Genomic DNA, 25420 nt, shown 5'->3' on the forward strand with positions numbered 1-25420 from the left:
GTCTGGCAAATACATTGCCATCGGCAAGCAGGGGTCACCGTGGCCACTCGGCAGGGAGGGCCAGAGAGAGCCGCAGGGACACACCTCACCAGGAGAGTGTACACAGGGAGACTGAAGCCCCATGAGGCTCTTGCTGACACGGCTGCGGAGAGCCAGGCTATGCCACCGCGGAGCCAGGCACCCGAGCCTCTGGCAGCGGCTCGCCTGTGGCGGCTCTGGAAGCACGGCTGGGGCCATCATGCCAGGCCTGCCAGAGGACCCCACATATGCAGCTCTCCTGACCAAGGAGGGGGACGGAGGACCTGGAGCTGAAAGCCCGTGACAGGTGCCCCACACTATCTGAGTTCCAGGGTGTGCTATCATGCGCAGGACATTCCTCGTCAGGAGCTGGAAGTCACTTTAGGAACGCCGCCTAGGCTAATGCTTCCTGCACCCAGAATGAGCCAGCCTGTGCCGGTCCTCAGACGGAGGCTGGCGTGGGCAGATGAGGGCATGTGTGTGGCGCCCCTGCTCAGGATCAGAGCCGAGAGGCCGAGCCCCACCCCTGCCCCCAGCTGAGAGTCCCGTGTCAGTTTTTAGGAGTCCCTTTGTGAGGCTGTGGGCATGGTTCCTGGACCCACAAGCAGGGACGGCTAGGTCCTTTGGTGAGTGTGGCCCCCATGTCACCATGTATGAACCTGCCGAGACCATGCGTCCTGCTTTAGCACAGAGGAGCAGTAGGAGCTGCAGTCCCCAAGCTAGTGGTCGCCGAGCGCCCATATGACATGCGGCTTGGCAACGGCTCAATCGTAAATCTGATTTGACAGTAAAGAGACCAAGTAAATGAGACACTGTTACTTCACTTCTCATCTGCAAACAGTTGTGGGACTGCACTGGACGGCCCCATTCTAAGAACCTCTCAGGCAATTTGCACCCCCCCCCCCCCACATGTGAGCTAACAGGGTCAAACCCGGAATGCCCAACGCCTGCTAGGAAAAGTAACAAATACCCAGCAGCCCTTCCTGCCCTAGACGTGGCAATACACACGGGCTTCAAACGCTTGCCGGGCAGGACACCAGCTCTCAGACGGGGCCACAGCCACTGCCACCAGGGCCGCCCCATGAGCACACCAGGGCTCCAAGGCGCTGCCGCTCACGTTCCTCCCCAACACAGACCTGCCTCTCCGAAAACTGCAGACTCCTAGGCAGTTTGGACCAGGTTCTGAAGCTGCCCAGGAGCAAACGTAATGATAGCAATGCCGGGCCCAGAGGCAGCAAAGAGAGGCCGTCTGCCTCCACACCCGTCAGAGCAAATTAAATTCATCTGATGAATTAATGTAATTACTTCAAGTATGATTTTTCTGTATGACACACTTGTAGTTAGCACCGTCAGGAACTGTCTGCTCTGAGAACCTAGAAGTGGTTTTTACAATTTCTGAGAGCTTTAAAGTCCAGCATCAAAGCTCATCAGTGCCAGTCCCATGTGGAGACTGGAGAGCATGGGCGGGCCTGGGGGATCATCCTGCACCTCCCACACCACTGACAATGTCAGGGGCGGCATGGGACGGAGGAGGGTCTAGGCCTGGGCCCTCTTTGAAGAGCCCAGAGGTCGCCTGGTCCAGTCCCCACTCTGGGAAGGAAATCCTAGGAGCACCCAGAGCTGCTGTTTCTCCTGACACCAGGTGGTCAGCGCCTTGGGGTGAGGTTCTGGGCTTTTCACCTTGGAAAGGGGGACCCCTGAAGGAGGCTGGGACTGTGAGAACTGGGGAGAGTCAGGACATGGCATCTCCCACCCCATCCCATCCCTCCTGCAGAAGCCAGCTCCCCTCAGGGCAGGTGTCCTGAAGGTGGGAGGCCGGAGCTCACCTTGGCCTTCCGCAGCACATGTCCCCGGCAGGGGGAGCCGCTGGCCGGCTGGCCCTTCCTCAGCACGGCTGCACTGTTCACCGGCACGGGGCCCTCCGCATCGCTGGTCTCACAGCTGGACATGGGTGAGCTCTCCAGGGTGCGATGCCTGAAAACCGGGGACTGTCAAGGCAGAGAGAAGACCCGAGTGAGGTGTGGTCTCCGGGCCCGTGGTGTGTCCCAGCGGGAGGACTGCAGGTTTCAAAGAAAACGCACAGGGTTGGGGAACAGGCAAGAATGAGAAGGAGAATGACTCCACAGGGTCAGCACCGGGTCTCATGGCACTTTGTCCATGTCCGTTACAGACAGGACAGCCGGGGGGCTAGGAGGCCAGCAGGGGCCCCACCCTGTCCCTCTGCACACTGCTCTGTGCTTGCAGAGAGCTCTGCGTGCACACCTGCCCTTGACCACCGGGCAGCGCCAGGCACTGGGCCAGAGGCTGGCGGCAGCGTGGCCCAAGCCCAGCCTGGGTGACACCGGGGCTCCCAACCAACCGTCACAGGGCCAACAGATGCCCCCCCACCCCGTCACTGCTGTGTAACACATGACCTGAAAACACTGCTTGGGTTGTTTAGCATGCTGTCAAGCAGAACACTGCTTTCAATAACCTGAAAGTGGGTCATTTAGGATCCCTACCAGGGGCTGCTGACCCTGAACGCCAAGCAGCCAGCTTTCTTCATGTTCTAGCTTAACAGCCATGCTGGCTGGGAAGGAGTCAGGGATGGAGTGTCTGGCAGAAAGGAGAGACCACCACCATCTCTCTGTGAGAGGCCACGCTGAGTTTGTAAGGCAGCCCATGACAGTCCTCTGGGACATACACCCAACCACCCGAGTTCTGGGGATGAGGGCTGGGTAGGAAGAGCAGGGAGCTGCCAACACCAGGGCAGGTGATGGCAACCCAAGTCCAGGGAGAGCCCTCCCAGGAGAGGAAGCCAGCAGGCCCTGTGGTCTGGGTGGGGAGGCTCAGATAGTCCCATCACCACTGGACAGAGGGGACCCTGGGGATGTGTGGGGTCACCACTGGAGAGGAGGGACCCCCAGGGGTATGTGGGATCACTGCTGGAGAGAGGGGACCCCCGCAGGGATGCAGGGTCATCACTGGAGAGAAGGGATCCCCAGGGGGATGCAGGGTCACTGCTAGAGAGAGGGAATTCCCAGGGGGATGCAGGGTCACCAAAGAAAGTAGCCAGTCTGGAGATGCCTGGGTCTGGAGGCAGGGGTGAAGTGGGGGGTTTCCAGTTTGGAGGTGACCTTAGGGAAAGCAGGTTTGGCGAGTGGAGAAGTGAGCGGGTGAACAGGACACTGTGGGAAGACACAACTATTTCCAAAACCTTGGAAAGGGAGGGATGAGAGGTAGGAGGGAGGCTGCAGGGGGCTGGGTGTGGGGCCCAGAGGATGCAGAAGGGCTCTGAAGGAAGGGGGTCGGCAGGAGACACCCCTGGGGGTGATGTGGCCATCCCTGCAGGAGGCCAGGGCCTAATGGGGTCCACCCCTATGGAGGTCACGAGGGGCACAGAAGCCATGTGTCTCCAGCAGGGCCCCACCTCTAGTTATAGTTGACCTCACTGTGCCGGGTCCTGTCCAAGCGGGACGCTGAGACGTGGGGCGGCTCGGCCCTTGCGTGCCAGCTTCCAGTGTACTCACCCTTCCTGCGTGTTGTTCTCACAGGGGGAATCAATGTGGACACACACGTACCCGGCAGGCTTCCTCCCTTATCGGAACACAGGCTCCCTGGGGGCAGCCGTTCTGCCTACTGCGCCCTGTCCCTGGGGGAGCACATGGCCCCCGCATTGCACTGCCTGGGTATGTATTCATAATTCGTTGAATGAATGAATGAACACATGAACTAACAAATACATGAATGATGAACCCACACTGCCTCTGCCCAGGCACGGTGCCATGAGCTATCACAGATGCAGCAATGTCATCATCCTCAGTTTGTGGATGAGTAAGTGAGGCCTCAAGAAGGGACATGACCCCAATCCTGTCTCTCTGGCCCCAGAGCCTGCTTTCCTAGAAGCTGCGGCTGGAGGAGGTGGTGCACCATTGGTGTCCTGTTTTCTGTGATGAGAGCCCCTGCCTTGCTGCTAGGAAGCAGCTCTCCCAGGCGAGGGCCAATTTCTCAAAGTTGAGGGGTGGCTGTCAAAAGGGACGGGGGGACAGGAGTTTCAGAGAGGGACAGGTTTAAGGTGGGAGGTGGGGCAGAGAGCTGCGGGCCCCTCTGAGAAGGAGCCTGCATCCAGGGCTGCTGCCCCTGCTACACCATGTGTGCTTAGGCCGGGTTGCTGCACTTCTCTGGGCTTCTGGTTCCTGGTTTGTGAAACGGAAGGGGTGACACGAGACTCCCCAGGCTCTAGGGACCCGAGGGCATAGTCACAAGGAAAGGACAGCAGTAACTTCTCAGTGACTGTTAGTCCAATCAGAGCAAATGGTGAGTCACTGAAGGTGATAATTCATGTTGCAAAGTGACTCCCACTCGTTCTGTGAGATCCGAGGGGAAGGCCGTGTTTCCTGGCACCTGGCAGGATTCCCAAGACGTGCTGCACGTCTCATAACAATCTGCTACATTAGATTAAGGTCTCTAGCTAATGAACTGGAATCGAATTAGGACATGGTTCAAAAGAGATAAGAAGAGCGGTGCCTCTGATCATCAAATGGGAGAAAGGAAGGGAAATAGGCTGCTGTTTCCACCACCTTTCCACAGAGAGAAGAAAACACGTCACCAGCTCAGAATGCACGTTGGCTCAGAACATGTGGCGCTGACCTTACCTGTGGGCTCGATGTCCCTGACCTGGGCTCGATGGCCAGCCCCAGGGTGACCCCGCCAGCCAGGGCCTTCTTCAGGCTCTCTGTGACTTCCGTCAGCTCCAGCTCCAGGTTGACACGCTCCGCCTCCTTCTGCTTACACTCCTCCTCCAGCCTCTTCAGCTTGTCTTCCAGAACCACCTGCGTCTTCCTGCCTGAAATCCCATAGACACACTGTCACTGCAGCCACAGGTGAAGGTCTCAGATGACAGAGGATCCGTGCTGGTGCCCATCCCAGGAGCCCTAGAGACCTCTTTGCCTTGAGCGGCCCCGACCTGGATCCCTAGTGCAAAACTCAAGTCCAGCTGTTCTTCAAAAGAGCAGAGGCCCTTCCTGACCACCCTATTTTCTTGCAGCTAGAAGACTTTGGACTGGAAGCCGGAGCCCTCAATTCTCACAAATCCCAGAATTCTAGACCCAGGCCTCAACATGCTCACCTAAGCACATGGGACTCTAAGCAGACGGCTGGCAGAGGTGTGGCTGACTTATAGTCTGACTACTTCCCTGCTCTGATGGTTCCACCTTCTCTTCCGGAGTCCTCTCTCTTGCCCGTCAGGTCGACTACAATAAAGCTTGTGCCTCACAGAGCTGGCACATTCACTTATTCATTTTATTTGAAATGTGTTTCAGTGACACAAGGAGGCAGGTAACATGCCCATTGGACATGCAGAACAATGGATTCCAAGGGGTCCCCTGACTTTTGTGTGTGGCCCCAGCCTGTGCTTGCAGCATGGGAGCTAGTCTCACTTCTCTGCATCTTCGCTATCCTGCAAACTTGGAACAACAGGAGGAGGCAATCCTCTTGCTGTCTTATTGCCCTGGAGGCTCCCACCCAGGCCTCTGACTCAGCGTTTGGTTCCCGCCATGTCCTGCCCCTCCTATGGGTTATCTCCCACCTGCATAGCCTACACCTAACCTCCCAGACTTTAAACTCCAAAAGCTCTCCCTGTCATAAAAGTCACTGAGGCGCAGAGTCAAGAAGGGCTGTAGCTGCTGTGAGCAGGAAAGCTACGTGAAAGCAGCTGTCTTCCCTTCTGGACCTTCCTGGTCCTCTGTGTCCCAATAAGGCCAGCCAAATCCAAACCTGAGGAGTCGGTCTTGCCCCAGGATCAGGGCCAGTCTTGAGCTGATTACATTAAACAGCTCCATCCCCAGAACCAGGAACTATACAAATGAACAAGCCTGAGCCAGAGACACTCCCCAGGCCCAGACTCAGCTCCCCAACACTGCCTTAGGTAGGACTTCCCCTCTGAGAGCGTCTCTGCTAACCTGGCCTATTTCTCTGCTCCCTTCCAAGAATTCAGACACTGTCCCTCCCTCATCCTGCAGACAATCTTTGCAGCCAACACACGAGGCAGGGACAGCTCCTGGCACCATGGGTCTCTGGGAGCAGGTGAGCAGGCCAGGTGAGGAGGCCAAGAAGTGGTCCTGGCCTCCTCTTGCCTAGTCCACTGTCCCAGGCCATGACACCTGCCCCAGGCTTACTCATACAATGCTTCCAAACTACAAGCAGCACCATTCGGGGAGATGTGGCCTTACTAAGGTGAGACCCCATGGGCAAAATGGGTGGAAATTGAGGCGCTAACCCAAGGCAGTGCCCAGGCTGGCCAGAACCGTGGCCCTCATACCAGCGTTTACTTCGATGGCAGCCCTCAGGTCTCTCCTCTCTTTCCGGAGCTGGGCCAGCCTGTTCCGCAGGGTTTCTTTACGCTTTAGCAGCTCATCTTCTTTGCTCTGCAACCGCTTGGCATCGGCTTCAACCCGATTCTTGCCATATTTGTACTGGTCAGCATCTTGGGGGTAAAAAAAAGTAGCCAAAGAAAATTCAGTTTAACCAAGCAGATAACAAGGTAATTCATAAAACTTGTTTAAAATCAGGAAAAGAAACTCTAATCTGGCTATTTTGCTAGTTTGGTAAGAAGAGGAATGGGACCAGTTTGAATGGAATAGAAAGGTGAGTAGGGCAAATTTCCCAATGGTCTGAATCAAGGTAAGAAAATGAGAAGAGAATATGAGAACATCCTATTAACTCCCTATCCTTTGAGGCAGGAAGGCTTGATTATAGGATGAGCACTCTATAATCAAAATCAAGGCTCTCTCTGGGATTTGTGTACTTCTCTCTTTTTCAGGACACTTCTGTAACACGGCCAAACCTAAGCCCAGTGCCTGTGCTATCTGGCTGTCAGGCTGACTGGACAGCAGCTCTGTCCCCTGCGCTGGGGTCGGTGCAGCAAGCATGCAGGCATCCACTGAGTGAGTGAAGGATGGAGTACATGGGGAGTCTCATGCGGCAGCGCCCAGACCCAATCAGCTGAGTTAGAGCTCCAGCTTGTTGCATCAGCTGTGAGGCCGCTTGTCCTCTCTGGGCCTCAGGTCCCTCATCTGTGAAGTGGTCATTTTCAGGGCTCTTATGAGGGTCAATTTAATATTTACGAAGCATTCCAAACAAGCACAATGCCAGTGCTCATTAAATAAAAGGAATGCATGAAGAATAAAGAGGAAACCAGTCTTTAGGAAATCCATCGATCGAAGTCTTGACCAGAGTCACACCACTAGTTGATATCACATTAACATCCCACCCCAAGCTTCTTTCCTCTAATTAAGTTGAACTTTTGATAATACTAAGTTAGAGACCCTCTCTAGAAAAATAGCTTGAAGAGATGAAGATGTCACAGGCGTGATGGAGGGTCACCGATTCCGGAGCTTCCACTGCCTTCCACACATGATCACCACTCGGAGGTCTGCTGCACATCATGTGCCCCGTCATGTCTTCACGCCCCACAGCACCCCCTGCAACACTGCACTTGTTTGCCTGCATGTCTGCTGCCCCACTGGGCGTGCAGCAACTTCTGGGCAGGAACATGACGTGATGGCTCATAGCGGAGACATGGGCCAGAAAGGAACCTACGACTCTGGGCTGGCAGCTAATCTCCATGAACCTCAGCTTCACCCTCTATAAAGCAGAAGCAGGAAGGCATATCTTGAGTTAAAAAAAAAAAACACATGATATTTATATTCAAAACCTATCTCACAAAACTATGCGATGCCTGGGGTGGGGTGGACACCCCCCAGCCGCTGTAATCACTGCCAGTGATAGCTAAGGCCTCAGAGACAATGGCCAGCCACTTCCAGCACCTATCCTTGATGCTGAATTCACTGAATCCTGCAATGCAAACTGTCAGGATTATGATGCAACACTGCGTTTATGAAGGCAGGTGCAAAATCTTTCATTTGTCCCCAGGGCACTTCCCCTCACTAAAAAGAAGCAAACAGAAAATGCACACACAGAGCATGATATTAGGAGGATCTCAGTGTGAGGATAACAAAAGCAACAACTTGAAACAAAAGCACTGCAATGAGTAGCCAGGGTTAGGACAGTTCCACAGACAAAGTCCACACCCTGTTCACTTATTTCTGATCAGATATGTTTCCCCAAGAAACTGGTATGTAATAACCTATAAATATTCACATCTTTTGGTTCCCATGCAGTAAACCCCATCCAGTGTATAATGCAACTGGCTGAATTCAGCAAAAACATAGAATGCAATTATTTTTCTCTTTTGTCACCATTAGATGTCACCAAAGTTAATAAAGATTCCCTACAGAAGGTCTCATAAAATAAAGGAATAAATCACCTAGAAAATGAAATGAGCAAAGGCACTGGGAGAAAAGCTATTGAGAAGAGATCCCAGGAGGTTCGGGCCCTGCACAGCAGAAGCTTTCAGGCACAGGCTTTTTCCTCCCCTCTCCACCCCTCCCCAGATGAACAGCACTAAAATTTTAAGTGACTGTAAATACACCCAATTGCATTAGGGAAGTAAGATTTGCCAGAAAGATAAGGTCAAAATAAGTCAGCACAATAAAACTGTGATCCAGCTGGCTCCCAACCCGTCTGCTAGAAATGTGCGGATGAGGACAAGGAAAGTGTAGACAAGGTGATGGGCAGAATACAAGTTCCCTTGGGGTGGAAGCAGCCAAGCCCTCCTGGACAATTCAAGGCTCATCTGGGTATACGACGGAAAAGGCCGTCCTCTCCATCCCCATGTCCTCTCAAACTCTGAACATCCTTCAGTACCGGCAGGTCAGTAAGTCAGGGAGAGGTTACTAACTGGAGCCAGCTGGCCAACCTCATCTTCACCAACACAGACTGGTCTACTGGTGACACTGAGCCAGATTCTGAAAGTATACACACAACTTCCCAAGCCGTCTTATCAAACCCATCACTGAAGCCTAACTCACATCCTCCTCCCCTGGGAGCCCCCAGCAAGCCAAATCCACTTAGGAGTTCCTGAACCTTGTAAAAGCCTGTGCCATATATCTGCATATCTGCCTGTGAGCATCTTCTTGAGCCCAAAGCAGCTCGATGCCAACTGCCCGGTCTTATCTGTGCAGCCCCGGCAGCAAGCAGAGTGCCTCAAAGAGAATAAATGCTGCCGGGCTGGCACAATGAATGGGTGCCCACCATCACCAGGGCTGAAGAAAACACACACCCATGTGCACAATGTTGTCACCTAAATTAATCCATCTGCCGGTAAGGAAGGGCACTGGGTGCTCAGGTAGGTTGAATCTCTCACTTGTGTCTTCCTGCTTCTCTGCTCAGATTTGGAGTGTGAAACCTGGTAGTCGCACTGGCCAGCTGTGAAACACTGGGTGAGCCACTCGGTCTCTCAGAATATTTCTGCCCTTGCATAAGGGGCAGGTGATTGTACCTACCTGAGATGAGGCTGGGAGAAGTAGCAGGAGAAGGTCTGTATCAGCTCACAAACCATAAGGTGCTCAGGAAGACGCACCCCTTACCAATCCTTACATGGTTCTCATGCTTGGAGGCCCATGCAGTGCCTCAATTACTTCGTCCCAGAAACCACAGTGGCCATTTGTCTCCATCTCCAACACAGGGGGCTGAGCTTAGAGCATTTATACAGCTTGACTAAGACACACATCAAGGTCTCCTGACCCAAAGCCCCAGGTCCCTTGGACCTACTCCATCTCCTCCTTAAATACGTTTGAACACGTCAACACGTCACAGACCAGCCCGGCTTCTCCTTTATACACAATGGTCTTCAAAGCTGAGTTAAAAACTGTCACCATTCTTCAATCCAGCAAGGAGGGAGGGTGACAATGTGTAGAGTCCCCTCTCTCCAGCTGACCCCCATGCCTGGCATCTCCACCTGAGCAGGTGGGGAGGAAAGATGGCTCTTACGGCCCCTACTCTGCAAACTGCACCAAGAAACTGAATGATAAACTTACTTGAAGATGTTCGCTTCACACCGGCTGTGGAATCTACCTTTTTTTGCTGGCTGCTCAGAGTCTTCCCTTTCCCCGTAACCCCACTAGAGGCTACTGGGGGCTTTTTACCCTTCACCTGTTGACATAAACATGTAAGAGAATTAAAAACAAGCAATAAAGAAAAATCTGGTTTTTCAGTAAATTGTCTCAGTCCCTGAATCATTCATATAAGCTAGCACAGATAGGAAAAATGAAGGGAGCAGAAGACCAGTCTGGTCTCCAAACACTGAGCTGCTATGGATTTCCTGCGCAGGACAAGCAGGTGTAGAACTGAGCTCCAAGGCAGGTGAGGAACTTGGACCTGTCCAGTTGGGATAGAGTCAAAGTTATATGTATTTATAAGGGGAGATTATAAATGCTCATCAAGACATTGGCACAGGCAGTTGGGTATCTGAGAGCAGTGGGTTGAGATCACTAAACGTTTGTGTTTCTAAAAATGAATGGCTTTTCTCTCCAGGGGATGCTCTTTAGGGGAGAGGCATGGCCGAGCATCAGATTTCTGCTTGGAGGGCTCTGCCGCTGACTGATGCCCTCACAGGACACATAACTACCTTTTGATTTGCTGATGGGCAGAGGATGGAAGCCAAGGGAGAGCACAGAACAGCACAAACTGAGTTTTAAGTAGCCACAGGTTCTTAAAGAACATTCAGCAGTACCTCTGCTCCTTTGCTGCAAGTCAACAAGTGCCGTGTTTTGCTTAAGGGAGTTGTGTGTACCCTCACTAGGCCATAGATCTAGCCTCACTTGGGGGAGGCAGACAGACCTTGCTGCAGATTCTGGCTCCATGACTTGGGATAGGCCGAGCAAGTCATTACAACTTTCTGAGCTTCCATTTGCTCATTAAAGAAAATAAATAAAGATACGGACTTCTCCCTGCAGCATTCCTAAAAAGGCCAGGTGACATGCCAGACAGGGGCACAACACGCAGCATACTGTAGGTGCTCAATAACCAGGAGATGTCTCCCTTAAACACTTAGGTGCCCTACGAAAATGACCAATAGAGCACAGGAAAAAAAAAGGTGTGATAATTCAACTTACAAATGTGTTCCTACTTAAAGTGGGAGAAATGAATAAAAACAAGCACATAGAAACGATGTGTCCAGTCATTCCAAAGTAATCTGGGGACAATCCAAATGCACAAGGTGGTGTACTTTGTCCCACAGATTCTACCTAATGAAACTTTAATGCCAACTAAAAAGTAAGTCTGTTGACACTTATGTGTTCACTTAGTGGAAATCTCCAGAGATCTGAGCAGCTTGGCTAAAAATCAGAAACAAATCCTGCCCTGTGATTTGAGAGGCGATGGGTTGCGGGGAGCTGTTGTAAGCCATCGCTATGTGAAATGCCAGGACCCTACCAGGCACTCTGTGTTTCCTAAAATTACCCAAGAAACGGAGGGAAATTGGGGATCCCTGGGTGGCTCAGCGGTTTAGCGCCTGCCTTTGGCCCAGGGCGTGATCGTGGAGACCCGAGATTGAGTCCCACATCGGGCTCCCTGCATGGAGCCCGCTTCTCCCTCTGCCTGTGTCTCTGCCTCTCTCTCTCTCTGTTTGTCTCTCATGAATAAATAAATACAATCTTTAAAAAAAAGAAAACAAAAGAAAAGAAAAGAAAAGAAACGGAGGGAAAAGAGTATAATTTAAAGTGTACGCATCTGCTATTTGTTTGCCGAGTATTGCCATGTTGTGGTGCTTGGATTTGTGTGAGAAGGACACAGCATTCTTTGGTGGAAAATGCATGAACACACAAGGTTAGCATTTACACGGAAACCTCATTGTTTGCTGTAACTGTGGGTGTGGAGCAGCTGGCAGTTCAACATCAAGGTTATTATCATTCGCTCATAATCCCAATCCTCATTACCATCTACTCGGTTTTAGGCAATACACTTTCAAACTCGTTAAGGAAAAACACTGTAGGACCCTGAAAATTCTAGTTAACGTTTAAAGATCGAAAGCAATTACTAACTGGAGTCCAGCGTTTCTTGTGTACCTATGGTAGAAGCATTAAAAAAGCTGGATGTGCAAGAGTCTTCTGGAAAGTTTTATTGCCCCTGTCCTTTTAAAAATCTTTGCCTTTAGTCAAATTTTGTAATGCACAAAATTCACTGGGGAAATTTCCAAGAATAGAAAGAGAGCCAGATTTAGGCCAAGAAATACAGTGCTTCAGCCACGAACTAGTTAGGAGTGCTTAATCAAGTTCTTAGGCAGCCAAACGTTGATTGCATTTGCAAATTCTATTCTGGTTGAGGCAAAGATTCCACCTCACCCTTGATGAGTCTCATCTGCTACAGGGTTGGTGACTACGCCTGGCAGGAGGACCACGATTCAGATAATTCTAGAACAGGATGCAAGGAGATGCTGTACCTGAGAGCTGAGCCCGAGAGACGCCCTCCCCAGAGAAGAGGGGTTAGTGGCAGACTGAATGAGAGGCAGACCGCAGGAGGGAGGGCATTTGTAATGGTTACAGGACAGTTTGTCAGGAGACGGCCTAGAAGCCTTTCTGTCAGCAGGTGGGTAGCGAGCAAAGATTTTCGGAGACGGCAAGTTATCGTACAGGACCGCGTTATCATAAAGCACCTCTTCTCCCAGGCCTCTGGCACAGGAAGCAGGAGGGCCGTCTTCGGGGTCCCACTGCAACACACAGCTTCGTCGTTAGTACCCTCGGCCACAGAAAGCATAGCAGAGATTTTAGCATATTGAGACATTATTAGTACCCCCCCAAACATGTATATGTACCCCGCACTGTTACCAATAAAACACACACACACACACACATACACACACATAGACGGACAACATTTCTACTTTGAGAGACTTCAGGAAAGGTTTCTTTTCTCCCGAAATCATTCCCAGGGTAACTGGCTTAGGACATTTTTGTTTGTTCTGTTTTTTAAGGCAGAGAGAGAGGAAAAATAAAAAACTTATTTGACATTTCTTTCTTTAAAGAACCAGATTTTGGAAGCCCTAATCCAGAGAGCAGAAACCACATGAGGTAAGGAGAGGCAGGCCAGCCTGGGGGCCCTGAAACTCGGAGCTCCAGCTGTCCCCAGAAAGCAACTTATGATCACAGCAAAGCACTTTCATTTACAGCAATGCCTATGTCCCGGACATCATTTGAAGCGCTTCATGGATGTTGAGCCATATAATTTCCACAGGAGTCTCAAGATGCAGGGGGAAACTGAGGCAGAGCCGTGCTCCTAACCGCATACAGTGGCAGGCTCCCCCAGGGTAGAAAGTACCTCCTGACCCTCCCCATCAGGGACTCGGGTATCAGGGGTGACTGTCAGCGTGTACCCAGGGACCATACTCTATGGCTGAAGAAAGTGCAGTGACCAAAATATAGTCTGTCGTAAGGAAGAAATGCAATCATTGTAGAAAAGAGGATGTTTCAGCAAATAACTGATACAATGGCATCGTCTTAGCAGAAAGCCTTTTCATGAAGGACTAAAATAGCTCGAGCCACTTCAGAACGTGGACATTAAAGCATAAATGGAAACCTAAACTCACAACCACAGCCAGAGCCCTTTACGTTTTAAAGGTCTTTATAAATTGCTTTGCATTTACAAAAAAAGGAGAGAAATATTAATTCCTATGTTATGCTCATTTTACCCTATTTTTATATCCTTCTGGCAGCGTCTCCTTCTGCCAGACTGTAATTACAGCCTTTTGTTACCAAAATAGGAACAGTCTGAAATCTCACGGGAGGAGCACTTCTGTCCCTTTGCAGCCGCTCCAACGTGTCTATTTTTGTCATGCGGGGACCCTCCTACAATCTAAACACAGCGGCCCACGCACACAAGCCTGGACAGGATGGCTCCCTGAGGACGACCGCACACAGTTGTCCCGGGTGATTTCAATGCTCTAGACTGGACAATCACCTCCCCAAATACCAAAGGATCAAGGCACATGGAACACTTAGGAAACAGATACTCCACAGAGGTTTCTAGATTAAGAGCATGTCAAGAGATCCTTTTGGAGACTCACTTCAATCTTGTGCTGGCATAGGGGGAGGGCGGGTGGCCATGAGGGGCAAGGATTATTGAAGTCGATGTCAGGTTTGGGCTCAGAAAGGATGAACTTCATAAAACTGAGAAAGGAAGCCTTCCAAACGAGAGGTTGCCTGGTAATGGAGCCAGTGTGGAGAAGCACAGTTAAAAGAGGGGCCTGAGCTTCAAGGAAGCCCTCACTAAGCCAGAGAGCCACAGAGACGGTGCATAGGACCTCACGTTTTCAATACTACCATGCATGTGCAGGAACAATTGCTAAATGCAAAGTTCTTCCAGAATGGTGGGGTTTTATCTCTGAGACTGAGGACACTGGATGCTCTAAAGAAAGCTCATTCCTGGAGGTGGCCTGAATCCCATGACACAAATCTAAGGGCATGGGTAGGTGGGGGCAGGGGAGTTGTGCTCATATGGTCCTGTAGCTTCCACGTGGAATGTAAGGAAGAGAGGAGAAAACCTTTCAGGAAAAGGAGCACAAAGGGGCCTTCGGGCAAGAAGGTCCAGAGACAGGTCTGGGTGTTGTCTGTCCAGCACAAGTGGTGGCTGAGGCCAAGGGCCCAGAGAAGCAGGCCGCTCTGTGAGAATGAGTGTGATGGCTGGGCTACAACCAGGGGTATGGCTGCTCAGGAGCTGGTGGCTGCCTAGGACAGCCAGGGACCACCCTGAAGGTGGCACAGTGCCTGGGAAGACGCTGAGACGGCCTGAGAACCCGTGCTCACAATGTCACCATGCAGCCTTCCCTAAATGTGTGGGCTCAGGGGAGGAGGGCTGGGGGTATCATGGGCATCAGGAGCCCCTCTAACCCTGGAGGCCTTGGTGGCAGGGGTGGAGGTAGGAATGGGGGCCAAGGAGCTCATGTTTTCTTACTGGGGCAGGACTCCCCCTTCAACCCCAGCCCTGACCACCCCAGCCTGAGACAGGCAACTATCTGATGCACCTGTAGTCAGGGTTGGGTTGAAGTGTGGCTCTGCACCTACTACCCCTGCCCCCCGCCCCCACATCCCAGCAGAGACCCTAACATTCATGTGAACCTGCCAGGCCTGGTCCCTGCTCTGCTCTGCTTCCCCCTACCCACACCTGCAGCCCTGCTGGACCAGAAGGCTGCTGGAGGACAGAGGCAACGTCTTCTCCATTGTGTCCTCCACTCCTAGTGCAGAGCCCGGGTGCTAGGGGATGTGCAGAGAATCAGGAAGGCAGGAGAGGATGGGCAGAGAGGATGAGGCAGGCAGGGAGGAGAGACTGTGTGATGAGAAGCCCCTTTCTGGAATCTAGTAAGGAGCCTGCAGAGGAATCCCTGCAGGAACCCCAGGGCAGGCCCAAGTGGATGGAAGGAAGAACATTCACGACCAGATATCCAAGACCCTGGGGACACATGATGTCACAGCACTTGGTCACTGGCTGGCCACCTCTGGCCCACACACAGTAATCTTTTCAGTGTGCTTCTGTTTCTGAGCTCTGGGAGTCCCTGTTTGACCTCCACTTCCCACAGGAAGGCCGTAGTCTCCTGGTTCCTGCCTCAGACAGATGTGGGTTTATGACCATGGGAAACAGGTTGCTGACTGGGGACTCCATCAAAGTACTGAGAAAAGAATGGGTGAGCAAAACAAGAAAAAAATTTAAAACACTTTCCAACTTCAAAAACAACAATAATTAACACATTCTGTGCCACCTTTGAAGTATATCTTGCCACAGATGCCCATTTTAAGGTCACCCATACTGGGGGGCCAATGGTAGGATGGTTTCTCCAGTGCCTCTCCATGAGCCTGCCGAGTCTGTGAGCCTCACCGCTGGTGGCCCAGAGGATGGCACGGGGCTTGGCCTGGGGAGCGTGCAGTATGGCCAAGGCGGTGGCAACATTTCCTTTGCAATGTGATTTCTCTGAGCTCTTCTCCAAGTGTTAACTGCTCAGTGATAACTTCTACTGTGCTCTATTTTGATGTATCTAAGTTACAGACTTTAATGTGCTTTCCTTCACTCCGTATTCTGGGATGTGCAGCATGATACTTAAGGGAGGGGATGCGGTTTTCATTCTGGCTGAGGGCACAGCAGAAAGCCTTCTGGCTCCGGGCCTGAAGTCAGGAGTCCCGGGTTACAGGAATCCTCCCCAGCCTCAATTGTGACACAACCGAGCCTGGGCCACCCTAGGAAGGGCACACTCACCGAGCCGTTAATGCATGGGACGTCATCGTAATGCAGCGCCATGCCACTGGGGTGGGCGTAGCCGTTGGTGGTGCTCCCCAGGTACGGGTTGGCAGAGATACCGCGCCTGTTCATGAAACTGCAGGACAGGAAGTGGGTTAGACCCCTCTCAGTAATCTAGAGTCTTACCTGAGTCCAGCTGGACACTCAGGGCCTGGCCCGGCAGAGGTGTGGTGTTCATGAGAGTGACGAGGATGGACTGCTCACCTGTAAAATCAGGGAAGCAGCCACCCTGCTGGGCTGTGGCAAGGGTGGTGGGAACGCATGCTGGACACAAAGCACTGTCTGGCACATAACACACGTAACCATGTTTGAGACTTGCAGCATGTTTCATTTCTGTAGTGCACAGCGGGGGCACCCGGCCCACCGCCTGCTGGCTGGGGCACACCCTCCAGCCTCACTGGTATGCGCTGTAGCTGCCTGCCAGCATTTTCATGCTTCTTCCCTGAGCCTGTCAACGTCAATGCTCAAGGGCAGAGACACAGCTGGCAAAAGTGAAGGGTTTACCATCTGGCCTTTCTGGTGGAAGTTCATGGACCCCACATTCTTTACAGCATCTACTCTGCACTCATGTTTCAAGCTCCCCACGGTCATGTAGCATTACTGCCACCGCACCTCAATGCCACTCACCTCCCACCATCCCTCCCACCCCTGAACTTAGGGGAGGCTGACAGCGGCCAACCAGTGGGGTCCCTCTCCATGCACACTGCGCTGGCCCCTGTGGTGCTCCCAGAGCAGAGCACTGTACAGCCTGTAGCCACCTCTCTGCTTCTTCCTGCCACCCACTGCCCTGTGGTCACCTCTGCCTAGAAGTACTTCTCCCAAGCCCCTGAGGGGGTTCACTTCCCTGTGAAAGCCCCGTGAAAGCCCGAGCCCCACAGTAGGCAGCACCCCCACCCCCCATGCCTCAGAGTCGCTGTCCTTCTGCTCCTTGCATATGTTGCTCATCACCATCTGACCTGTTGTGTGATTAGCTCATCCCCCAGAATGTCAGCCTCAGGAGAGCACAGCCATGGTCACTCTCACTTGTTCTGGACCTCAAGCGTCAGGCCCACGGGGCTCTCGGCAAACACGTGCTGGATGCACGGCATGCCAGTGGTTCACGCATGAAGTTGTTTGTTAGAAGTGGCAGATATGAGTGTCCAGGGAAGAGAGAACCCAGATAGCACTTTCTCTAAACTAAAATTAATGAGTAAATAGCTAAACTAAAAAAAAGTGTGGAATAGAAAAAATATATATGATAAAATAGATTAAAAAATATACATATATAGAGATATATATATATCTATATATACGAAACTTTTTTTTTTTTTATGAAACATTTTTAAATGTAGGCCCCACAATCAGCGTGGAACCCAACATGGGGCCCAAACTCACAACCCTGAGATTAGGACCTGAGTTTAAATCAGAGTTGGATGCTGAGCCTGCCCAGGTGCCCCCCAAAAGTGTATTTTTTAAAAATTGTGTTTCTTTGCAGGATCTTACATCTCTGTAGTAACTAGATGCATAAAAATGGGAGGAAAGAAACTGGTGAGGGCAGGACAGGGAAGGAGGTCTCAGGCTAGGCCAGGCCCTGGTTCCCTGGAGAACCAGAGGGGCCTTCAGTGGCGGGGGGTGGGAGGTGGGGAGGTGGGGGGGGGGGTCCTCCCAGTGCTCAAAGCACAGGCACGCCCTCTGCTGGGCAAAGGCGGGCACGCCAGTCCCACCTCACACAGGCTCTTTAATGTGTACAACCAACAAAAATGTATAGGATTATTCTGCACTTAAAACACAGAAAATTTGGTACAGGAAAAGGAAATGTGTTGAAAAGGAAAATGCACGAAGGAAAGACAGAAAAATTCAAGAACTTAAGTCTTCCACCATGACAGAGGACTTTTTTTGGTTTTGTTTTAAAATACGTATTTAAGGTTTTCTAATGTAAGTGTCTCACTTGAGGGGATTTTGGGGTGAGGCACCCTGCATAAGGCTAACACACGCCCCATACGGTGCTCAGTGACTGGGTGTCTGGAGCCGCGGTGGTGGTGCCCTCACATGCATGCTGTGTGGTGCCAGGCACACAGGGCACAGATGCCAGGATGGAGCAGGGTCCCCCAGAGTCAGGACAGAGCTCAGAGCGGTCACCAGCAGGGTGCTGTGAGTCACGTAGCATGAGAACAAGTGAGTCACAGACACCTGGGGTGGCCCAGGTGGAAGAGGCTTGGGATTTACATGGAGGGATCTGCACCCCAACACAAGTATCTGGGCCCTAAGCAGCATGTGGAACCCCATCTATGGACCAGGCCCCCGTCCTCTGCCTCAGAGCTCTTTCTGTGGGAGGGGTTTTAATCAAATATAAAAGTGGAAGTGAGACAAGAGAGCCCATGCTACTTGTTAAAAACATGAACCCCTCAGAGGAAGTACACGTACTGTGCAAAAATACAGATGATGTAAGGTCGTCATCTTACCATGGCCAAGTGTACGGTCCTGGGGCAGTATGTGCAATCATGCTGCTAGCAGCCAGCACTGCCCTCCACCCAGAGAGCTTACCCACCTGAAACCCCATCCTTATGATACCCCTTCCCTCACCTTGCCCCAGGCCCTGACCCCACACCGGCCTCCCGCCTCTGGATCTGCCACAGGACTACATCATATAGAACGTGTCCTTTTCCCTCTGCCTATGTCACCCAGCAAAACACCCTCGAGGTTCATCCCTGTTTAAGGGGTTTCCATGAGAAGGCGACTCAGGTTAACGGGTCCTTTCCAGTCTGTCACTGCCCTCTCTCTGCCCACACTGATCTACAGCCTTTAAGCCACTACAACTACAGCTTGCTCACGGTCTCCAATGGAGCATGGCTTGAAAACAGTTCCAGGGAAAAAAGTCAGAATGTTTCCCTTGTGTCACATAATCTATGCATCTCATTTAAAAATAGGCTAGGCCTTGGGAAAAATAGGTTCCAATTGTTTACCATTATTAATATTCCTAAATCGTGACTTTTCCTGGGAGAATTTAAATTACTATTTTTTCTTTTACTGCCTCCTTCCCAAAATATACCATTGTCCTCTCCCCCTCAGACGTATCCAGTACACAGACACTCCCCCTGACGACCTTGAAAGGATTCATTAACTGGCTGCCAATTTGCATAAAGGCAAAAATTAATTTAATCTCAGGATATTTATCATACTGGCAAGATGCCATATTTTATATTTTGAACATTACTTGCTTGTTAAATCTCTTCTCTCAAGTTTTATAAGAATGTTTAGCTAGAAAACTGAAAAATGAAAATATCCTTTATGGCTAACATTTATAAAGATTTTAATGAGGTAGCAAAAATTCCTGCGGTCATAAACTCCTTAAATGCATATTGTTAATAAATAATTTTTCAATATTGCAATCTACGTTCCTTTCTCAAAAATGTGACCTGCCCACATTTCGTTTAGATTAATATTGCACTCATTTGGGAAGTAGAAGCTGGGTTTTGTTCTAGGGGAAATACTGTTACTCACGCTTCTCTGAGGTGTGGTTATTAGTTTGCTGATTACCGCTGAGGACACTCATGCATAAGGAGAGGCCCCGTGATCTAATAAAGTTCCAAAGAAGCAGTTAAAAACCACAAACTCCTTTCTTTCATGTTGCTCTAGATGTGGAGATTTTGTGAAACCTGGTTTATGGACATTACATTTCTTTAAAAGCCACTTGATTAAATGTGCTCATTTAGTATGAATGCTGAATGATTAAGGGGTTTGCTGCAATCCACCGCATGCTGCCAACTGGATAGGGTGTATTTATGGAAAAATAGTGAATATGAACAGAAGAGTCAGTACTCGACCAGGTCACCCTGATTTCACACAAAAGGCAGTTGTAAAAATGGGGAGTCTATACTTTAGGAAACCTCTAATGTTCCTGGAGATTTTCTGGAAAAGTCATATAGAAATTAATTCATGTTGTCAAGGCTATTCACCGGAGTTGGGTGTAACACGTGGCTCAATCCCTCATAGGAGCCCACGTTGCTTCCACTGGCCCCAGAACATCCTGCCAAACAATAAATGTTCATTCTATAGCACCACTCGAGAGATAGATGAAGACCACTGGAACTCCTTGCAAACACCACACGTGTTAAAACTAGATGGTGGAGCTCATGGACACTGGGTCTCTCCATCGCAGACAGCACTGGTGGGTCTGCCCACAGCTGCCAGTGGGTTTATCATCATGGGCGGCTGATACAACTCCATCACCTGCTTTGTTTTGAGCCATCTGTCCTCAGCCTCCAAAGCAGACGTCTCTGCTGATGAGGGAAGAAGGAGCAGAGGTCCAGGGATTGGAGACATGAGACCAGAGGAAGCTCCAGATGTGGCTCCAGACAGATACCACTTCCCCTAGCCTCATCTCTACAAAAGGAGCTGGAGCACTGAGAGGTAATAGAGCCTTGTCTAGAATTTCCCCTTAGGAAATGTCACACAGAGCCTGAGTTCCCTCCTCCTGGTCCAGAGCCACTTCCCTCACAGCCCCAAGGCAAAGGCTTTAGACCAGTATTACTATGAAACCAGTTTAGCCTATTGGGCTGCCTGAATCTCAAATGCCTTTGGGTCTGCAGACCTAACCTTGAGAACTGCTGCTATGATTATCTTTGTCATCATTATGTTATAGATATATGGTTCAAAAATGTTTTCATATATAAGCTTTTTTAAAAAAATAAAAACCACAACAATAAATAAAAGTACATGACCGATGACTTTGAAAATTCAGCCCTCATTACTTACAGTAGATGTAAATTATCTATTGCAAAGAACTGTCCCCTTAATACAAGGGTCAGCAAGCTACAACCCATGGGCCATACCCAGCTTGCTGCCTGTATTTGCAATAAAGGTTTATTAGAACACAGCATGCCCATTCGCTTATGTGTGGTCTGTGGCTATGATGGCAGAGCAGAATAGTTTTTACACAAAACGTTTGGGCCCCAAAGCCAAAAATACTTACTGTCTTGCACTTTACAGAAAAAGCTTGCCACCCCTTCTCCAATAGAAAAACAAAGAGGGAGAAAATGACAAAAATTTCAGCAAAGTTTGGATCAATATGAGACAAAAGGAAAAGTCTTTAGCTGTTTTCTCCCCTGAGTCTATGCACACAAAAGCTAAAATAAATAAATAAATAAAATAGTGAAAGAAAAGCATAGTTTGGCTCCAGAGCCAGTTCACAGGGATCTTACCAGAATGTCTGTTTGGCTGTCTGAATGACGTTCGCAGATGTCTCCACGTCGATATAGTCGTAGTGCAGGGCCCCAGGGTCTGTAGAGGATCCTGTCTCGGCCAGCAAAATCCCAATCCATCTGCCCATGTCCTCAGAAGAGGAGGCCTAGGGAGGAGAAGGGAGAAGCATGCATGTACTTAAGTGATGGTAAGGACTCTCACATTTCCTCACAGTAGGACAGAGACTGCGTGGCAGCAAAGGGAATGCGGCTGGAAGCACATGAGGGGCATGAAGAAGCAACGGAGACGTGGTCTTGGCCTGAGTGATGTGTTCACTATCTTATTATTTTGGGGAAAGGCAGTGGGTGGGAAGTGCAGGAATTACTGTGTGGAGTTAAATCTCAGCTGAAGGAAGTTGCCTATCAAGTGTCATTAATTCCATAACAAATCGTGGCCAGAAACAGCAGCCTCAGCCAGACTGACCGGGAAACTCCACGGGGCCTGTGCCTCTGTGGGCCCCAAACTCTATCCCCCTGAAGCCCTTGTTGGGGCTCCTAAACCAGCCTGAAATGGCAATCTTAATTCTCTTGATTAGATGGTACAAAAAAACTTTCTTCTATATCTGCTATGTTTACATAAGTGTAAAAAAATATTTTTGGGCTGCCCTGGTGGCTCAGTTGGTTAAGTGTCTGCCTTTGGCTCAGGCCATATTCTGGGGTCCTGGGATCGAGGCCCACATTGTGTTCCTTGCTCAGCAGGGAGTTTGTTTCTGCCTGCCCCTCCCCACTGCTCATGCTCTCTCTCTTTCTCTCTAAAGTAAATAAATCTTAAAAAAAAGAGAAAAGAAATATTTTCATTAAAATAACTAATTTTTAATATGAAGATCTATTAAGTTTAGCTTAACAACTTAAAGAAAATGAGGTTTTATATTTATAGCCTTGACAAATTGAACACTGATCAGAATACACATAATTATAAATATTCCCAGAGCTATTAACATGAAAAAAGCTATTTTTCATGTGTTCACCGTGTTTGCCAGCGGTAACAAATCCCTCCTCACCGGTACTGAGGCCACAGGACAAAGCGCATAGACTCCAGTCATGTGCTCTAAGAGGGGGAATGTAGCCAATGTTCATGGAATCAAAATGAATTAAATAAAAAATCACAAATGTGTTCTTTTCATTGGTCTTTCTGTCCTTTCCCAAAACAAGATCTACAGCCACAATATCTATAACTAAATCTATATTGACGTGTCTGTTATTATTTTATCTAAGCATTATTACTCATTTTTATTTTTTAACTGTTTCTAAAGATTTTATTTATTTATTTGAGAGAGAGAGAGAGAGAGAAAAAAAAAAAAGCATGAACTGGGGGAGAGGCAGATTCCCCGCCGATCAGGATTCCCACACAGGGGCTTTAACCCAGGACCCTGGAATCATGACTAAGCTGAAGGCAGACGCTTCACCTGACTAAGCCACCCAGATGCCCCTATCTAAAAATTTTTTAAAGATTTATTTATTCATGAAAGACAGAGAGAGAGAGAGAGGCAGAGATACAAGCAGAGGGAGAAGGAAGCTCCATGCAGGGAGCCCGATGTGGGACTCGATCCTGGGATCTGGGATCATGCCCTGAGGCGAAGGCAGGGCTCAACCACTGAGCCACCCAGGCGTCCCCCTATCTAAGCATTTTTCAAAGTATTTTAACACACTATGTAACATGTGATTGATACACTTACACTAAAGCTTATTGTTTTCTTCATAGTTTATGTAATTTTCTCATAGCTTGTAAAAAAATAACCCTGTGTTGTTAGACTGAAATTAGAGGTATTCGTTAGATCTCATGACTCAATACAGAAATAGAGATGGATGTGGGTGTATGAATGCACATGTGTGCATATGTATACTTATAAATGCATACATGTACACAACAGACACGTGCATGAATACACACACACACACACACACACACACACATCTATTTCTGATTCCCACCAGGAGGAATCCACTAACAGCTTTCTGGAGAAATGGCTGATTCCAGGCCTAGGCCAAGGAAAGGTACAAGAGGAGCCGGGCATGTCTCATCAGAGCATAGCGGGGATTGTGGCTTCTTATACAGGGACACAGCAAAGGCCTCAGGGGCCAGCTTGAATGGCCTTCCACTGGCCAAATCGAGGATAATTCCATCACAGTAAATCATGACAATAAACCATTACAATCACTGATTAACACAATATTCTCTGAATCCCCACTGACATACATACATGAAGGGATCAGTAATTAAATGAGAGGAGAAATCTTCCTTATAGATGATGCAAACTAATAAATATAGAAGGAATAACAGAATTACAAAGTCCTCATTTAACACTTGTCATCATAATGATTATTTCAGGTAAGCATCATCATGTACGCTAATGTTAGCAGGTGAAGCTGTGAGTGATAATGAGATATTTACAAAGATGACCTCAAAGTACCTTCTCACATGATGCTTTTAAAGACAAAGGGAAAGCCTCGTAAGTGTGCAGTGGGAAAGCTGAGCAGACACCCTGCCCAAGGGGTCAAAGTTAACATCACTGGTTATGGGGCAGAGTGACAGGTGCACTTTCCTGGTAGGATGTGCTGTAACACCCACCACTGCCTCCATGGGCTCCAGCCAGGGAGCTGACGTGGAGCCCAAAAGCAGGGAAACATCAGATGGCACCCAGACAGAGGGGCCCTCTACACAGGACTGGTCTGTACCCTCCACGGTTCTGTGCCAAGAAACCAGACAGCTGGAGAAAGAGACAGTGACTGAGGTTACACAAGGTCTGGGGTTTCCTCTTGCCTGCAAGGGACACCATCGAGCTCAGAAAAGCCAATTAAGATCTATGAATCCTGTTATCTAACAGGAGTGTGTGAATGTCAATTTCCTGATTTTGAGGACTACATTCTGGTTTTGGTAAAGGAACACTTTTGTTTTTAGCAAATTCACAATGAAGTATTGAGGGAGTAAAGGGTCAACATGGCTGTAAAAGGTTCTGAGAAACTTTATACAGAAGGAGAGTAATGGAGGGAACATAAGAGACCCCGCACGTGGGAATACGTTACTGTTGGGGGATGTGGATAGAGGGTACACAGAAATTATTTTTACTATAGTCACAACTTCCCTGAAATTCTGAAATTATCTCAATATCAAAGTTAGTATGACCTTAGAAAACATCCAGATTACATTTACTGGCTGGTGCTCTGTATTTCATGAATGATCGAGGCAAGGTAGCCTGTGTTGTGTATCGGGTACTATGTGGCTCTGTGTGTGTCTGCATGTGTTGTGTGTGTGTGTGTGTGTGTGTGTGTGTGTGTATGACTAATGACCAGGACATGGAGGAAGGGGCCACCTCCCTCACAAAACCTGGGAGCTGGGAGCCTGCCCCACCTGCGGGCTACAGAGGCACAAGGGTGCCTTCCTCAGCAGGCTGCTCCCAGGTCCGCCTTCTCTCCCTTCCTGCATCCAGCATGCTCCAACTCCTGCCCCTGGCCCCCTTCCCAGCTCTGTTGCTGAAGCTCGTACAGGAGACCTGCCTTGTTTCACAACAAGGGCACAGTTTCCTCCTTTGTGTTTTAGCTTTGTCCCCTGCACCCACCCTACAGTCTTCAGCCTGCATAAATCTTACTAAGTACAGATTCTGGCCCAATGCTCATATTTTACAGGTGAATCTAAAAGCCGAGAGAATACAAAAGATGTAGTGTGATCCCACTGTGTGGCAGAACAAGGACTGGGGCCTGGAGGTGTGGACCCCAGTGGTATCAGGACTGTGAGTCCGCAGCCGGCTGCAGTCCATGTGTCGCTCCTAGCCACCCTCACAGGCCACCAGTGCATGGAACGAAGAACTCCAGGTTTAGTCTTTTCCCTGTTCCTGACAAAAATGGTCTTTTCTTTGAACAGAGTCTTTGAAACAAACTCCTATCTCCTATCAAGACCTACTAGACAACCTCATGGACCACCTTGATCATGGCTCCAAGACACGGGCTCACTCCCCGTCCATCTACCACTACCATCACTGAGCATCCTACATCTGAGAAACAGAGATCACCCCAGCCTTCCCTCC

The 25420-nt window shown here is 49.7% G+C and overlaps 1 protein-coding gene across 13 annotated transcripts in view; it reads right to left on the reverse strand.

The window, feature by feature from the left end:
• The window catches only part of AFAP1 (actin filament associated protein 1), a 142279-nt gene that overhangs the window by 5196 nt on the left and 111663 nt on the right, over positions 1-25420 (reverse strand). For 9 of the 13 annotated variants that reach the window (XM_049108525.1, XM_049108524.1, XM_049108523.1 and 6 more), the window contains 7 exons: positions 21360-21505; positions 16138-16255; positions 12338-12604; positions 9936-10050; positions 6317-6481; positions 4653-4843; positions 1845-2006 (listed from right to left, as the gene is read on the reverse strand). In XM_049108525.1, coding sequence (XP_048964482.1) covers positions 1845-2006; positions 4653-4843; positions 6317-6481; positions 9936-10050; positions 12338-12604; positions 16138-16255; positions 21360-21505 — 1164 coding nt within the window. The remainder of the gene's footprint in view (positions 1-1844; positions 2007-4652; positions 4844-6316; positions 6482-9935; positions 10051-12337; positions 12605-16137; positions 16256-21359; positions 21506-25420) is intronic. The other 4 variants (XM_049108528.1, XM_049108529.1, XM_025438616.3 and 1 more) reach the window with 2 other exon arrangements.

This window comes from Canis lupus, chromosome 3, assembly GCF_003254725.2.
Source record: "Canis lupus dingo isolate Sandy chromosome 3, ASM325472v2, whole genome shotgun sequence".
Classification (NCBI taxonomy): Eukaryota; Metazoa; Chordata; class Mammalia; order Carnivora; family Canidae; genus Canis; species Canis lupus.